At 48.3% G+C, this 18,116-nt stretch overlaps 1 protein-coding gene across 2 annotated transcripts; it reads right to left on the reverse strand.

The window, feature by feature from the left end:
- Positions 1 to 4,474: 4,474 nt before the first annotated feature.
- Positions 4,475 to 5,432, reverse strand: LOC307068308 (small ribosomal subunit protein uS5-like). 2 transcript variants are annotated; one of them, XM_079726105.1, is made up of 2 exons: positions 5,037 to 5,432; positions 4,475 to 4,862 (listed from the first exon to the last, which is right to left on the reverse strand). In XM_079726105.1, the coding sequence occupies exons 1-2, from the start codon at positions 5,424 to 5,426 to the stop codon at positions 4,530 to 4,532; spliced, it is 723 nt and encodes a 240-aa protein (XP_079582231.1). In that variant the 5' UTR covers positions 5,427 to 5,432; the 3' UTR covers positions 4,475 to 4,529. The 2 variants fall into 2 exon arrangements, with proteins under 2 accessions (XP_079582231.1, XP_079582230.1); XM_079726104.1 differs by having other exon boundaries at positions 4,475 to 5,432.
- Positions 5,433 to 18,116: the final 12,684 nt, after the last annotated feature.

Consider the following 18,116-nt stretch of genomic DNA (forward strand, 5'->3'; position numbering starts at 1 on the left):
TCAACCGAGTCAAATGCTTTTGAGAGTTAGTTCAAGGAGAATAACTGACAACTAGCTTCATCATTGGTCCCTGGGGACCTTGACAAGCCTCATTACAACGGATCCAAGAGAGGATGGAAGAAAAGAATTGAAGACAGTGAGTATAGACAACTATTTACAGAGCCCACTTTTCTCTTAATACCTGAAAGGGCTGCTGTATTTGAGGCCTGGCAAAGGACTGAGAAGAGAAGATTCATAATCATACTACATAGAGCGAAATTCAGACACAACTTCCAATCCCCTTTGCTAACAGTTAGTGAACCCCTTAGCTAGGAAAAGAATTTCTGTGTGTAGAGCCTACCTGGATCTCTATTCTGTATCACCCAGGACCTGCTTAACTTGACCGAACTGGTCTGATTCCACACCGGGCTGAGCTGGGAAGGTCACTTCCACGTAGCAACATGTTTAATATTAATTATAGAGATTTATCAGTCTCTCAGTGTGCAATCGTTCAAAGTGCTGACTTTAAGCAGAGTTCTTATTAATTATTTTCTCAAGAGAGTTGCTATCTCCAGTAGCCTTGCAAAACATCTGCAATTACCTGGAAAGACTTCTCTGTGTGGCTGCACTGTAGCTCCCTCTGGGAGCTTATTAATGTTGCCAAGGCACGAGCCCAGGCCTTCAGACTTCAAGAACCATGCCCTTCCCACTGTGAAACACTGCTTTTTGAGCCATTTTTTGAGATCTTTGGGGAAGTAATACCTGCAATGTAATTGATATGTTTACCTATAGCTTACTCTGCGCTCCAACCCTGCCTGCCCCTGGGGTCTTCAAATAAATCACCGTAGCTAGAAAGGCAGAATGGAATTTTTACAACTGCAGTAAAGGACAATTATTTAAATCATCCCATCTTGAAAGAACCAGGAACTCAATCACCCCAGACAGATGTGGTCCATAAGAATCTGTTAGATCCTAGGATCTACCACCCCAAATACTGACCATTTGGGCTGATGAAATTCATCCTGTCAACAGCAGAATGTCCATGCTGAAAAAGAACACACGTCATCAGTATGAGGGCTGTTTGTCTGCTTGGGTTTTTTTAAAGGTCATTGTTTAAAGGGTAGCCCCCTGTGGGAAAGAATGCATGAGAATTCTGTTGAATTTTTTAAGCCTGTGACATTTAGGCATTAAATGATATTTGAAAGCTCTCTCTCTCTGCTTTGGTCTCTATCTTTGCCCCTTTCTCTCTCTTCTCTCTCTCTCTCTCTTTCTCTCTGCCTCCCGCAGATACTTTATAGGGAAAAAAAAGGGAGTGGCATTTAAATAATATATGATTCTTATTATACACGACCTTAAACTTCTAAAATTATACAAATAACCTTGAGATTTTAAAAGTTCCCTTTGTAGCTGTCCTTGAAGGGTTTGTGGCATTGTGGTCCAGCCTGAGGGACAGCTCTAATTCACAGCCCCCTTACAGACATTTAATGATTTGCCTGCCCTGGGACCTGCTAGGGATTTACCTCCAGGCTTGGGCTTCGCTTCATTCCTCGGGTGGGGACTCTCTCCTCGTACTACCAACCTCAGTGCCAAGCAAGCACCAAGGAACATGGGAAGATGACTTTCCCCCGTTACTGAGATTTTAATAGCAACTGCATGGCAGACAAGCCCACCACAGCTTCCAAAATGAACCCAGTGGGCTGGGAGCTTCTGCTGTTGGATGAAAGAAGACCAGTGACCTTTTTGCAAAGAGGCTTTGCTGAGACTCTAAGCATCTGGGTGGAGTCTCTGCCTTATCTAGAACACCACTAATTCTGACTCAGCTGGGCGGCAGAACACCTTGTACAAATTCCAGTGCAAAGCCACTCTAGATGCTCTCCAGGGCCCGATGACATACTTGGCTGGAGCTCCCCAAAGGTCTTCAGCATGAACAATAGCAAAGGCAACCTTACCTGGATAAAGTAAAGACACCCAGGGCCAACCACTCACCGACCCCACAGCACACACCAATACCAGTCCTAAAATATAGCTGCTAGGAAACTAAACAGGCTAACCTGTTGAACAGAATTGCTTAATATTAACCACCTGAGGGCCACAGTGCTTCTGCCAAGATGAATAATTTGGTTGGTCAGCAGCAGCAGCAGCAGCATCAACATCATCATCATCAACATCATCATCATTATCATCCACATCATCATCATCAACATCATCATCAACATCATCATCATCATCATCATCTTAACAAACGGTACTCACCAAGTGCCTAATCTATGCCAGGCATGCAGCGTTCAGTGCTTACATGCATTATTATCTCAGCGAAGCTTCATGACAAACACGGTGGTAGTTATAATTATCCCCATTTTACAGAGAAGGATACTGAGACTCAGTAAGTTAATCAAGGTCATCTGCCCAGCAAGGTGAGAATTTATTTGGTTTTTGGTTATTGGTTATTGGTCCACAAATTCATTTTTATAATTATCATGTTGTACTGCCTTAAGAGTTAAGAATGTCATCAAATTCCTCAGCCTTACTCAGGAGGTTGTTAGTGCTTCCCTCTTGGGGTAACACACCACGCACATTCACCTTCCGATCTGAGCAGAATGCAGAGAAAGTTTGACAAGTATCTCCCCGAGGCAGTGAAGTGCAGTGGAAAGAGCCCAGACAAGGGTATATTTTCTATATCCACCCTTCTTGGCTAAGGCTCTTAGTTTAGGCTCATTCATGCCCTCTTGTCCTCCACATTTATACCTGTAAAATAAACTTAATAATACCTGGGTGTCTTAGCTAAGACACTTTTGGTTGTAAGTGACAGAAACAGAAGCCAGTTCAACTTTTCACTTAACACAGTGCTTGGTGAATAGTTGAAGCTCCATAAATATGTTTAAAATGCATGAATGAGTATCTTAAGAAAATAGGAGATGTATCAGAAAGATACTGGGGCATCTCCTAGCATCAAAGAGAAACCTGGACATCAAAGCCCGGGAAGATCAAAAATCATAGGCCGGTCTGGTGATCCCAGAAGGAGGAGTGCACGGCAGAGTAAGGGCAAAACCTGGGTCTACCAGCTCCTCCTAACACACATCTCCCCGACCCTGCCTCGGGAGTGGCCTGGGGTGTGTGCACGTGTTAGAGTTGAATCCCCACCTCTGCCCTCCTTAATGCCTTGCTCATTGTCATCTTGCCCCTTCTGTGTCTTCATGTGTATGTGTCCTCCATCACTCAGACCCCATGGGACGGTGGCTATGTGCCATTCAGAATACCCAGACCTAACACCATCTTCAGTTTAAATGAGATATTCAGCATATATTTCTTGACTATTTGGTGATGATTACTTCAACAGCACCTACTACTGTGTGTCTTATCAACCTTTAAAAATATGATGAGTATAGGTTCTATGGTCTAGGACTTATTCCATAATTTTCCAAAGGATGGGCCACCTCGGTCATGCTGCTGCACCTTAAGCCCATCTGCATGGCTATTTGGCTGCACCGTGAGAGTTGACCTGGAGAATCAGGAAGGTATATCACGGAGAAGAACGTAGACTCTGACTTATGATAGACCCTCTGTGATACCCAGACTTGTAAAGCCTCCTTGTCACCAAGACTCAGATGGCATGGCTCCCATAACTGCGTCCTCACTACTCTCCTAGAAGGACAGGTGTGGGAGGTGATACTAGGGGCCTGTGCCTGGAGAGAAAGGAACTAAATAAACTTGTGAATTAGCTATGCCTCTGTTGATGTATGGCACACATCATACATCCAGCTGACACACGAAGGAAAAATAAGTGCACAGGAGCATCTCTTCGAAACTCTTTGAAATCTCTTCGAAATTGAGTCTTAGGGACAAAAGGAAGCAGGACATGAATGCTGCTGGGATTCCACCTTCTCTCTGGCCTCTCTCCTTTTGTCTGTATGTCACCTTGAACCTTCTCTCTCTACAGACCAGCCTCCTCCTCTTTCCACTCCACAGGGTGGGAAATAGGGTATCAGCGAGATTATCGCTTCATACGTAACAATCCCGACCATGAGGAAGGCTGCACAACTCTCTTGGCTCCAGATCTAAAAGTCCCAGAGAAAGGACACCTTGGCGCAGCCAGGGTCGAGGGCCCATTCTTAGACTAATCAACTGTGTCCAGAGGCTGGTATTCCACTGTGACCTAGGTGCTCCCACCATGTGGAGGAAGGAGAAGATTGAGGTCACTAAAAGTCATGTTGGCCCAGGACTCCTTAAGTCTCATTTGAAAGAATCAACATTGTCTAATGGCTCTCAACACCAGAGGACAGAAAGCATAGCGGTTCTGGGTGCAGAACCGCATAGTAGTCATGAGGGGCATTTGTCAAAAATACAGATTCCAAGGCCCTGTCCCTAGTTAAGTCTGACTCAGTAAGTCCAGGCTCAAGTCAGGGCATCTGTGGTTCAGACAAGCATCCCAGGTAATTCTGATGCATTGGAGGCACTGGCTTAGCTTGCGCTTCAAATTCAATTTTATGCCTCTGTCTTTTTTTTGTTTGTTTTTTTTTTAGCTTCATTCACTTTATTTTTCTTATACAAAACTATGTGGTGGCTACAGCTGGAGCCTGGGTCCTCTGCACGGAAACTCTGGTGTGGGTCTTTACAAGATGGTCAGTGAATTCCTGATACGGAGACTTGGTGAACACCGTCTCTTTCCAGAGATCAGGAGTGAGATAACTGTAGGTCTTGGAAATGGCATCAAAAGTGGCCTTGGCGAAGTTGCCCAGCGTGGCAGTGCAGCCCCTGGCAGAGGTGTAGCAGTCGTCAATTCCAGCCATCATCAATAGCTTCTTGGGCACAGGGGCTGAGACGATGCCAGTGCCCCTGGGGGCAGGGATGAGACGCACCAGCACGGAGCCACAGCGGCCAGTCACCTTGCAAGGGACGGTATGGGGCTTGCCGATCTTGTTCCCCCAGTAGCCTCGTCGCACGGGGACGATGGAGAGCTTGGCCAAAATGATGGCTCCACGGATGGCAGTGGCTACCTCCTTAGAGCACTTCACACCCAAACCAACATGTCCGTTGTAATCCCCGATGGCAACAAACGCCTTGAACCTGGTCCGCTGGCCAGCACGGGTCTGCTTTTGCACAGGCATGATCTTCAAAACCTCGTCCTTGAGAGATGCCCCCAAGAAAAAGTCAATGATCTCAGATTCCTTGATGGGCAAAGAAAAGAGATAGATCTCCTCCAGGGACTTGATCTTCATGTCCTTGACCAAGCGGCCCAGCTTGGTGACGGGGAGCCACTCCTTGTCCTCGGCCTTGCCTCCCCGAGCTCCGCGGCCTCGGCCTCGGCCCCGTCCCCGACCGCGACCCCGGCCCCGGCCCCAGACGCCGCTGCCGAAGCCTCCGCGGAAGCCACCACGGCCTCCCATGCCAGGGCCCCCGGGGCCTCCAGGGCCTCCGGTCCCTCCCGCAGCACCGGCGTCATCCGCCATTTGGTGTTTTTAAGGAATAAAAAAAGCATGCCTCTGTTTTATTCATTCCTATTTTTGGGTTTATTACTCTTTCCACTTTCCTTCCATTTGATAATTTTTACCCTTTCTGGGTTATTTAGGTAGAGACTTAATTCCCAGTTTTTCTTCTTTCTCGCTATGAGAGACCATCTTACATGATACTTTTTCCTCTAAGTACCAGCATGGCAGCATCCCATAAATTTATATGACATGCTGTGTTTATATCTTTGTTCTTTAAATACTCTGTTCTGAATTACTCCTCTTTCCGTGGTATTATTTAGGAGTGCCGACTTCTGTGTGAATGGATAACCCCTTCTGGTTGTGAGATTTATTTTGAATTTCACTGAACTGCCATCTTAGGATATGGAAGGCAAAATGTTTCTGTCTTTTCTTATTGAATAAGTGTCTTTGCTTCCTAGTAAGTGATACATTCCATGAAGAATCTATCCAGGAAGATTAACTGCTCAAGTTCAAGATCTGAGTTTTGCTACTCTATACCCCACCCCCATTGAAAAACTATCCTTAATACCACTCTTTGGTACACATGTGTTTACAAATGTAGCAGGCAGCAGGTGAAAAGAGTAGGTCCTTGGAGTTGACACCCAGCTGTGCTTCTAATTAGCTCTGTGCAACCTTAGACAAATGATTCATCTCCTCCGAGCCCATTCCTTCGTCTGGGGAAATCATGAATGAAGACAGGCATGCCCTGGACATTGGTAGCATCAGTTATGCAGAGTTTGCCCTGCAGGGTCAGCCAGATTTCGTTAGATGAGTGAAGACGTAGCAGGGGTTTCGAGAAGGGGGTGCCATTCTCGGTACCCCAGGAGTACATCACAGTCTTTCAATGAAATGAAGCTGATAGGAGCTATAAAAATTGTTGATGGAAATAGACATAAGGGCTGTGTCTGCTTAGCTGCTATTTGGCCCATAGAAGAATATGAGCATTGTTCCCCTCCTTCATTCCCCAGTGCAACTCTTCCTTATTTTTTAAAACTCAGCTCAGAGTCAATTCCTCCAGGAATTATTCTGCCCTGCTGCCTCTATCCCACACCATTGATTCCTGTACACACAGATCACCTTGGGTCATCCTCCTGGTCATTACCTTCTGCCTTGTACATCTCCACTACTGCACTCTGAGCTTCTTAATGGCAAGGACTGGGACTTATTTCAAGGAGAGTAAGCAAGAGAGAAAGATACCCGATATCCAGTACCCAGCGTTGAATGGAGCAATGTATGGAAGAGGATGGCTAGAGCATGCATATCGTCACAAGGATGCAGAATGAGATGTTTATTCAGCAAATATTTATGGAGCACCTACTCTGTGCCAAGCACCAGACATAAAAGAGTGAACAAGGGCTTCCCTGGTGGCGCAGTGGTTGAGGGTCCGCCTGCCGATGCAAGGGACACGGGTTCGTGCCCCGGTCCGGGAAGATCCCACGTGCCGCGGAGCGGCTGGGCCCGTGAGCCACGGCCGCTGAGCCTGCGCATCCGGAGCCTGTGCTCCGCAACGGGAGAGGCCACAGCAGTGAGAGGCCCGCGTACCGCAAAAAAATAAAATAAAAATAAGGGAGCCGAGAGTTACATTGGGGAAAACAGTCTCTGTGGAGTGATGGGAGCCAAATCCTTAAGCTCCTGAGTTGAGAAGGTTGTTGTAACGGAAGGGATGTGACAGCAAGCGTAGAGCAGCTCTTGGATGTGCTGTTGAAGGGGGGATGGAGGGAGGCAATGGCTAGAGGGAGTCTTGGGCTCAGCTGAAGCGTACCTTCCCCGAGGATGGGTTTATCCATCGTCACTATTTTAAGTTGAATACACGAAGAACATTCAAGTCGCAAAACATCTTAAAGAAAGAGAGAGTGTTTCAATAATGAAGACAGTCAGGTCTATATACGTATGAATGGGAAGGAGCTAATAGAGAAGACAAGTTTGAGGATGCAGGACAGAGAGTGTCATCAGGGGAGTGAGCTCGCCGATAAGGCGAAGAGGGGACGGCTCCAGGAGGAACAGATCCAAATGTGAGCAAGGATGCTGCTCCCAGGGAAACAGGAAGAAGAAAGGAAAGACAGGCTGGAAGAGAGAGTGAAGACCACGGAACCAGAGGAGGACCACCAGCATCCCTGGGCTTGGAGACACGAATTTTCCGCAGCACTAGTCTCCGTGGCTGTGTGGTCTTCCTTGGGAATGCCCAGCAGCCCAGGTGTGACGGAGGAGGAGGTGGACAGGTCGACTGATTCAATGTGGCAGATTGACCAGGAGAGTGTAACCAAAAGACAAAGGGGCAGAGGAAAATACTGACACTAAAGTGGTAGGAGGGGCGTCCCTGGTGGTCCAGTGGTTAAGACTCTGCACTTCCACTGCAGGAGGAGTGGGTTCGATCCCTGGTCGGGGAACTAAGATTCTGCATGCTGAGCGGTTCGGCCTAGATGATAGATAGATAGATAGATAGATAGATAGATAGATAGATAGATAGATAAAGTGTTAGGAGACACATTCCATGGACTCCAGCCTGATTGGAGGAGCTGCGAATCCTCTATTGTGATTCCCATCCCAATCCACCACTCACCCACTACACCCTCATCATGGGACTCATGGGATCTAGTCAAGATTCCCTCTTGATCTTCTCTTTCTAATATCCAGAGCATCCTCCTGGGGTGGGAGAGGAGGGAGTTTACAGAAAAGTGACGTTAGCTAAAACCATCAGCCTCAGGACTGCCTGACCCTATGGGACTGTCCCCAGGCCAGGCCCATTGGAAGGGAAGGTGAATCTTCCTCTTGTCTAAAGCCCTGACGTCTTTGGGGAGCTTCCCAGCTCGGGTCTAATTGCAATCCCTAAGTACATAGGCTATGTCCCAAAGTCAAAATATAGAGTTAATGCAATACCAATGTAAATCTCCCTAAATCCTCTAATAGAATTTGACAGCTCTGAGTGTGGGATGTTTATTCTTCCAGGTGAAGAACCATCAAAGGACTTGTCTTTCAATGGCAGTGATAGACCCTCCCTCTGGAGCCATTACAATATGCACCAACAATCAGTGGAAACACCCTATGCTGAGTTAAAAGCAGCAAAGGTCACCAGAAGAGAGATTCCTGAGATGAATTTGAACACTGGTAAAACTAACGTTAGGCCAACAAAGGAGAACACCGAGGAAAGAAATTGTTATTTAATAAACATCACCGGGACAGTTGGCTAACGGGCCAGGGAGAGTTCATTTAAATTCGTACAGCACACCTGTCAAGTTCAGCCGTATGGCACCGTTAATCTGTGACAAACCCGGGAACAAGGGACAAGCATTACCATCCCTGACGCCGATGAGGAGATAAATTCCCAGCTACTGAAGAAACAGATACCATCAGGGCTCTGATGGATGGGTTAAAGTATATAAGAATGAAAATTTTTACACTGCCATGTAATAAAAATAAATATCAAAAGAAAAATAGCAACATCCATTCCATCTGTCATATTCCCCTTCCCAATCTTGCTTACTGCCTCAACAGATAACGGGTGGGTCGCTACATGACTCCCCCTGATAAGTGGTCAAAGGAGATGAACAGAATTACACCAGGAAATGGAGACAGTAAATCACCACGTGGAAACGGGCACCATCCCGCCAACTAGGAAATAAAATTTAGAACCAAGCACATTTCAGGTCCCATTACATGCCTACTAAAGTCACAAAAAATAAATATGATAAAACCCAAGATGGGCAGCCAGTGAAAACACATCCTTCAGCATTGCTATCGAGAAAGGCTGGACCAATTTACATAAGCAATCAGGCAACAGATGTGAGGACTCTTTATACTCTGACCCGGCAATCCTCTCTCTGGTAACAGACCCCATGGTATTAGCTCCAAAGAAAGAAAAACACGTCTATAGCGGCGCTGCCTGTGATAACTAAACACCGTCAACCACCTAAAGGCCAAAGAAGAGGGGGCTGACCAAGCAAAGAGAAATGGGTTAACACAGTGGAGTAACACGCTGCCATTGTGAATGACGGAAGTGGGGGCTTGGTAGGTTCTGGAAACGTTTCTATGAAAGATGCATGGTTGTCATTAGCGAGCACATCAAATGTCTTCCTGGATTTTTTTTTTCCTTGCGGTATGCAGGCCTCCCACTGCTGTGGCCTCTCCTGTCGCAGAGCACAGGCTCTGGACGCGCAGGCTCAGTGGCCATGGCTCACGGGTCCAGCCGCTCCGCGGCACGTGGGATCTTCCCTGACCGGGGCACGAACCCATGTCCCTGCATCGGCAGGTGGACTCTCAACCACTGCGCCACCAGGGAAGCCCTCTTCCTGGATTTTGACGAAGAACAGACTTTGGATGGGATATCATTCCCTTCAAGTTTAACGTTCACAAAGATTTTATGGTAAGTTGGATGCTAATTTTAGTGGTTCATTCACAATTCAATGAGTATTGACCCCATGCCAGACACTAAGGATATTAAGATGAGGAAGAAATGCTTCCTACCCCCAAGAGCCTGTGGTCAAAAGGGAAGACACACACACACACACACACGCACACACGCATACACATACATACTACAATCAAGTGTGGCAAATGGTACAAGAGGTATAGATACGGTGTCGTGCACAGAAGGCAAGCCACGTGGACGGCATCACAGATCATCATATGCAGAATTAGGATAATTCACAGGTTGGGCCGAAGTGGAGGAAGGCAGTGTTCCAGGGAAGGAACAGAATGGCACAGGCAGTGGCTATAGAAATCCAGTGTGTGTGTATGTGTGTGTGCTCTCTATCCCAATAGATCTGATGAGTCTGGGATGCTTCTCTCCTAGGGCCCAGGACTGTCTTCCCAAGGCCAAGCCAACCCTGCCATTTCTCATCACTACCTTCCCCTCCCAAACGGGCCCCTTCCCCCATTCATCCCCACCACACACACCCTTCCCTGAAATCATCCAGGGCCATTTGCCCTGGGTAAAGATGATCTGCTTGTGTCATATGCTGTGTGAAGAGGATTATTCTAAAGGCCAGTTTAAACAGGAAAGGGTTCTTATTTTTTAGAGTCCACATCTTATTCACGGTGGAGTGTTCTTTCTTAAAAGGATGCTTGGATAGGATCCAAGCATATTAAAAGGACACATGAAACCTCAGGTGAAATTACCCTGTTTCCAGTTTCCTGAATGTGCTGGATATGGAAACTGCTATTAATAAATTGAGTAAAGTGAGGAAAGTCAATCAAGAATGCAAGCGCCCCAGGTCAGATAAATATTAAAAGATGTGGGGTGTGTAAAATATCATGAAGAGCTATCAGGGGAGCAAGTAGCCACAAGTTGGCATTTGAGTGTTGATGTTTGGAAAGCTGTGGACGTTATGACAATTCCACATACAGTTTTGTTTGACAATATACAGCTTGGCATTTAGAAACTAGTATGTGTGTGAGAAGGAAAGCTGAGAGCTTTGCAGAGGAAACCGGGAGGTAAATCAAGAGTTTCTTATCTGAGAATAATAAAAGAAGGGGCTTAATGACATGGTATGATTACCAACACCTCAGCATCAACCCGTGACTTTTAAAAAAAAATCCCTTCTCTGCCGAGATGACCCAACGGCCAATGGAGATGCCTGGTCTGTAATCAGGGAGCATGCACGTGATATCAACAGAGTCACAAGTGCAGAAGGCGACCACTCCTGACTGTTATTCTTAGAAGGCTGGGGTTCCCCGAAAGAGGGGCCGTTCCAGAGATAAATTCAGGGAAGAAAGCTGGATCAGGAGCACCTAGAGATTGGAGAGCAATAATATTCTGGGGGGTCGTGTCAGACGGCCATGGGGGTGAGCAGGTAAGAGGATCTCTCTTGCAAAAGTTGTCATGCAGGGCTTCCCTGGTGGCGCAGTGGTTGAGAGTCCGCCTGCCGATGCAGGGGACGCAGGTTCATGCCCCGGTCTGGGAAGATCCCACATGCCGCAGAGCGGCTGGGCCCGTGAGCCATGGCCGCTGAGCCTGCACATCCGGAGCCTGTGCTCCGCAACGGGAGAGGCCACAACAGTGAGAGGCCCATGTAACGCAAAAAAAAAAAAAAAAAAAAAAAAAAAGTTGTCATACAACAGCAAGTAGAACTTGAACTTGAGCATCAAGACAATAATTACAGCCACTGAGCCGGCTGAGAGTCTGTAAAAGATACTTGAGCCTGAGCTGATCCTTTGAAAGAGAACGTTAGTATGAAGTGAGCTGACAAGATGGAAAAGTGGCAGCTGAAGATTGTTCACACAAGTCCGGAAATGCTGTATATCCATCACTCTGCATTATCAGAAATCCTTCCCTGAGTTCCCGTGTGTCTTCACATCACCAATCATGGTTCCTCTTGCCTGACAAGCCTTCAAGACATCCCCAGTGGTTTAGTCGAAGTTACAAAACGTGTCCAGATGATTCTATCAGGATGTCTTTAAATCACGCCTAGTGTGTGTTTGAGAAGCAAAAGAGGGGAGTGGAGTGGAGAGATCAGAGAATCCCCTCGAGGGTTTATGCACACACAAGGCCCCCCTGCCTCTGCCCTGGGAATGGGTCATGGTAACCAGCCAAGGGCACTGGGACCTGGGCTTGAGGGATGGCTGGAGGAGGGTCTTGTGAGAGAGATGACCAGTGACAGGGACTGGCTGACCGCCTGGCTGCCCTGCAGTCCACGACCGTCCTCCTCTGACACGTACCAGGTCCCCCCGCTTCCCTATGGAATGGTCCAAGCTTGTCATTTGGGGTGGGATTGTGTGGCAAAGACTGCTCTCTGATCACCAAAATCTGCATCCACTTCTTGGCCCATAGCTAGATGGTTTTTCTCAGTATCTCTTGCAGTCACGTGACAAAGGTCTGACCCGGCCGATGGGAGAGGAGCAGAAATATATGTCACTTCCAGGGCCACCCTCCGTACAGCTCTCACTGACGTTCCTCTTTGCTGGCGCTCCTCTCCCTCTCTGGCTGGCTGAAATGGAGGCGACCCTTGGATTGTTTACCAAAGCCCTTAGGTGAAGGTGGCCGAGCTTCTGGCCGCCTGGGGTCCAGAGACAGCACGAAGGATGGCCTCCTGCTGACCTGATTGCGCACCAGGCCCGTGGCAGAGGGAGGAAATAGCCTCTGTCACTTCTGAGCCACTGTACCGTTGGGGGTTTATTTGTTACAGCAGCAAGCATTACCCTAACCCACTTAGATGGCAACCTAGCCACCCAGCTCTGACTCTGACTGAATCCAGCCGATGGATGATCTCCTGGACCCCTTGCTTGCTTTTGGCCATTGGAGGGATGGTGGCAGCATACACTCAAGGCTGGCCAACAAGGGGGCATTGGTGGCTGCCTTGAGTGGCAGCCCCCTAGGGCCTCAGGAAGGAAAACAGTGTCTACAAAATGCTGCAGGGCCACCAAGGCACCATGATCCACCCCTGTGATACATGGGCTATGATCTGCTGGACCCGTGAGGCGCTGGATGCCACCTAAGGGCAGGAGACAGCTCTGACATCAGGGCAGCAGTGGTAGGAAAGGGGACCTGTGGGGAGGCCCAGGCAGCCAGGCACATGGTGGGTACACATGTGTCTCACACCTAGCGGTCTCTTCCTAGAAAAATATCCCTTCCGTTAAATGTCATAAGTCTCCTTTTAAGTAACACATTGTTGGGCTTGTTGCTTTTGCTTTCAGGACCCTGAAACTGGTTAAAAGAGCAATTCACACAAGCCACAAGGGAAGGAATGACTCAGATACCTGGACTGGTGACTCGGATACCTGGACTGGAACAAACTCTCTCCACAGCTGGGCAGCTTTTTAAAGAGGAAAGCTGAGTCACTTACTAAAGACTTCTCAAAAAGCCAGAATCCGTGCACTTGCATTGGACTCCAGCCTTGTGTTCAGTTCTCGACTTTATACTTACTAACAAAAGCATATGGAGGAAGCCAACCAATAGCAGGGACAGGAAACCAAGTAGCACACAACAAAGTCCAGGGGTTGTTTAGTCAAGAAGAAAAAACCCCAAGATGGCTCTGATTCTAAAGGTCATATATCTGATGGTCCCCCAGATGGGTCCAATGGGGCCAGGGCCATGGGAGTGCAGTTAGATAGATGGACAGGCTTGATTGAACACTCAGTGTAGAGGAGAATTCATCTTCTTATCGTTACAGCTGTACCAGGGGTGGAGTGAGTTGGTCTGGACAGTGGTGAGCTCCCTGTCATTAGAGGCATACAAGCAGAATCAGAAGGGCTGTCTCTCAGAAAGTTTGGTACAGGGGATCCTCTTTCTCTGGGAGAGCAGAGGCATGTGTTCACAGGAGCTTTCAGGTCCAAAATGCTATGCTTCTGAGTCTTTCCCCAAATAGAGCAGCAACTATTGTTTTGTGTTCTCCCTCCAGGTTCCACTCCCCTTTCTTGGGATAATAAATGCCCCAAGCACACTTCACAGGGAACACCTCTCTTAATCTACGGGCTCTGGAACAAGCAGAGCCAATCCCAGCCCCAGGCACACATGTTATCCAAGTTGCCTAAGCTTAAGGTCAGGCCATATGACAGTGATTAGTTCAGGAGTTAGTAAGCAGCTAAGTTAGTCCGATCAGAGTGAATTCTGGGGTTTATATAGGAGCTACCAGGGAGAAATTCTTTCTCTGTCTCTCTCCTACAGGCCTGGAAACAGGAAGGCTGAAACTAATCTTCTACAGTCTTCTTGACAGTAGGCCTCAAGATGGAGCCACCAACAGAACTGGGCTTAGAGTCAGTGAAAAACCAGGCTCTGATCATATTGCTTCAGCACCTGGATCCAGCTATACCTGAAGTCAGAAACTTTTCAGTTTATTGAAACAATATATTCTATTTTCAATCAATAATTTTCTTCACTTTCAACAGAGAGAGAGAGAGAGAATCCTGGTGAATGTGACAGGTTTTAACAGAGGAGTCTTGGGAAAGAACTTATAGGTCCTGAGTGAATAATGAGAAAAAGAAATCAACATAGCCTTCAGGAAAGGCTGTAGAAAGAGGAGAGGGGACCTGTTAGCCTTCTGTCTTGGACCCCCAAGACTGGGCCACCCATGGGAGAGCCAGCCATGGGAGCACCTGTGTGCATATGCGCAGTATTCTCCCTAAAATTCCAGTCCAAGAAAATCATCCTAAATATTCAAAGCCATCCTACACAGAGCTGCTCTTTGAAGCATTGTGTGCAACAGTGAAAAACTGGAAACAGTCTAAATGTCCAACAACCAGGGGTTGGTCTAGCAAGCTTCCTGCCTTCAAAATGACATTTATGAAGTGTATGTAATAACATGGAAAATACTTATAATAGTGAGTGAAATCAGGGCATGAAAAGGTCTAGTCAATATGAACTCAACTATGTGAAAAGGAAAAAAAAAAAAAAGAATCACATACAGGAAAAACAAAGGACATACATGTACCCCAGAAGTTAATACTTGGGTGGTAGGACCATTTTTCTTCCTACTTTGCTTTATTGTTTAAATTCTCTTTGTCTTGTTATAATGGAGGAGACTTTTGTGTCCTGTCAGTGGATGACGTACGTAGGGAGAGGGACGCACAGAGACAAGCAATTCCTGAAATAAGAGACAGATGGGCGACATCACTAGCCCTTTGCCGGTTACAGGCAGGAGACCCTGGCAAGATGGTCAGGTCTGGTCCCTAATGTGTCACTCGGCAGCTAGATGACCTGTGGGTCTCTTTGCCTCTCTAGACCCCAGCATGCTACTCTATCAAAGACAAGGCATCAGAATAGATGTTCCGGAAACAACATCAAACAAGAGTCAGCGTGCCTGGGTTCTCCACCCAAATGCTTAGCCATACATTTGCTGAACGAGTTCCCCTCTGGACCTCAGTTGTATGGATGGAGACGATCCACCCACGCCCCGCTCCCCGCGGGCTGTGAGTCACTGTGCATACAGGGGCTTGTCTTGTTCGAAAGCCCTCTCCCCCTCGGTCCTGCCTCGGCCCCGTCTGCTGTCATCTCTGCCCCTCGAATTAAACCCTCTGTAAATAACAAGACAGAGAGAACTCTGTCTGTCTCTCTGATGACTTTTCAGGCTGTGTCCTTTCTGATTTTCCTGTTGCAAAGCCTGTTTACCTGCTCTCTAGAAACATAGCTGGGCAGACAGGAGCCTGGCACTGGTCCATCAGACGCAGGTCCCAGAGGAGGAGGGTCTTAGGAATTCACAACGGTAGATTCCAAGCCTGTGACTCTTGGGGTGCCCAGCAGAGCACCTGATAACACATGTCCCAAAGGGCTGCCTTCTCCAAGTGGATGGAATTGTCCCCGTTTTATTCAAGACCCAAGTCCTGGAAAGGGGGAGTGGTCCCACCCACCGGCTGCTCAGAAGCCAGAACTCCAGAATCAGGGCTGAGTGGCCCCGAGGGGCTCAGGAGTGGAGGTGGAAACTGGACAGGTCATTAAAGATTATCCGGTCCACCTGCTCCCAGGACGGATGGAAAAACCAAAGCCGGAAAGAGCTGAGACCCACCCCAGATCACAAGGCTTGTCGGCAGCAGAGTTGCCTACCTACCGAATGCACAAGTGAAGTGACTCAGAAGACACCCAGAAAGGTAGTCTGGCTCTCTAGCTCCATTGGGTGCATTCCCAATTATGACCACGAGAGGGCGGAGAAGACCTGCCAAAAGCGCAGAGCTGACGCTGGGACAGGCGGGGAACCCAAATACCTGAGCCGGTCCCCGCCTGGCTCTGGGGCCTGCGGTGACAGGGCCCCTGTCTCACGTGTTGGCCCCTCGTCCTCTCCCTGCCCTATAAATATTCCTGCTTCCAGGGCTCTGTCCTCAGACCTCTGCTTTTTCCCATCTATTCTCCTCCTCCCTGGGCTATATATACACTACAATGTAAGAAATAGATAACTAATGAGAACCTGCTGTAAAGCACGGCGAGCTCTACTCAATGCTCTGTAGTGACCTAAATGGGAAGGAAATCCAAAAAGGAGGGGATATATGTATACGTACAGCTGATTCACTTTGCTCTACAGCAGAAACTAACACAACATTGTAAAGCAACTATGCTCCAATAAAAAATTTTAAAGCACACACACACCATCTACATGCTGATAACTCTCCAATTTATGTCTCTGTTCCCGACATGTCCTCAAATTCAGACGTGTATTCCAACTGCCTACCTGAACCTCCATTTGGAGGTCTAATGAATGAAGCCAAACATTCCCCCACCTCTGCCCCGAACCCCACTCTTCCTGCATCTCAGTCAGTGGTTATCGATCCTTCCCGTTGCTCCGACCAAAACCCTTGGACTCACTCTCCCTCTCCCCTCACCATCCGACATCCAGTCTGTCAGCAACTACTGTTGTTTCTACCTTCAAAATCCCATCCGTCACCATCCAAGCACTCCTGACCCTCTCAGACACAGCACATGAGTACAACCACCATCTTCAGGCACCTGGACCTCCTGGCTGGTCCCCAACCCACCCCGCCCCTGGCCCTACAGTCTATTGTCCACAGCAGCCAGGGCAGCCCATTTAAACCATGAGGAGGCAGGTCTTCTCCACCGATGGCCTGCGTCTCCACTGCCCCCTCTGCCAGTCACGCTGCTCTCCTGGCTTTGTTCCTGGTGTGTCTGCCTGGCATGCTCTCCACGTCTCACGCCCACGAGGCTGTCTCCTCCACGCCCTCAGGTCACCGGTCAAACACACCCACCAGCGAGGCCTTCCCCAGCCACCGTCTTCCATCCATCCTCCCCTCTCTGCTTTATTTCCCTCACAGCAGCGATCCCATCCTGACACACCGTGCAGTTTACTTCGTTTCGTGTTTATTGCCTTTTTTGTTGTTATTGTTCCCCGATTGTGGTCTCACAGGGGTCACAGTCAGTGTCTGCGTTGTGTCCCCAGGACAGGGCATGTGACCAGCGCTCACCAAATAGCTGTGCAATGGTGAGTGAGTGGGGGGATGAGGGAACAGCGGCGAATCCCCCATAAAAGGGCCCCAGCTGACCAAGGAGAAATCCATTCTCGGCCTGGAGGGCTTCCTGAGAGGAGGATCGTCCACAGAAGAGGGGCCTACGTCCAAAACAGAATGGAGAATTTTCCCGAAGTCTGGGCAAAGTGGAGGTTGAGAGACTAACCTTTCTGGACGCCTCTGTGGGCTAAGAGGACAAGCTCTGGAGCCCGAAAGGCGGGACTCAAACCCCAGCTTTGTCACTTACCGCCTGTAGGATGCAGACAAGTGCATGAACATCTCCACGCCCCAGTCTCACAACCGGGAACCGAGGACAGTAAAGATAACAGCCCGGCAGGGCTGTCTTGAGGATTAAAGGAGGTAATGCATGTAAAGCCCACAGAATAGTGATTGACACCTAGGAAGTCCTGTGTAAGAGGCCGCTGCTGCAGGTGTTCTGTGCTTCGCATATCTTGTCTGAGGCTTATAGCCACACTGTTCGGTAAGGGATATCATCAGCCCATTCTGCAGATCAGAATGTTGAGACTCAGAGACAATCAGTTGCTTACCAAAGGCCTCACAGCTAGTGAGAGAGGATCCCAGCACAGCTCTTTCTGACTCCATTTCTCTCGAGGGGGTGGGCGGCCAAACACTGAGCCCCGAATCCAGTCCCTGAGCCCCTCCTTCCCCCTGCCCCTCTCTGGTTTCTGCTGCTGCCACAGCCATCAGGGCAGCCCGGTGCTTAACAGTGTCTGCTTTATAGCCCTGGCCCAAGGGAAACACAAACCCTTTCCAGCTCTATTAGCAGCTCCA

The sequence above is a fragment of the Hyperoodon ampullatus genome (assembly GCF_949752795.1).
Source record: "Hyperoodon ampullatus genome assembly, chromosome: 19".
In the NCBI taxonomy this organism is placed as follows: Eukaryota; Metazoa; Chordata; class Mammalia; order Artiodactyla; family Ziphiidae; genus Hyperoodon; species Hyperoodon ampullatus.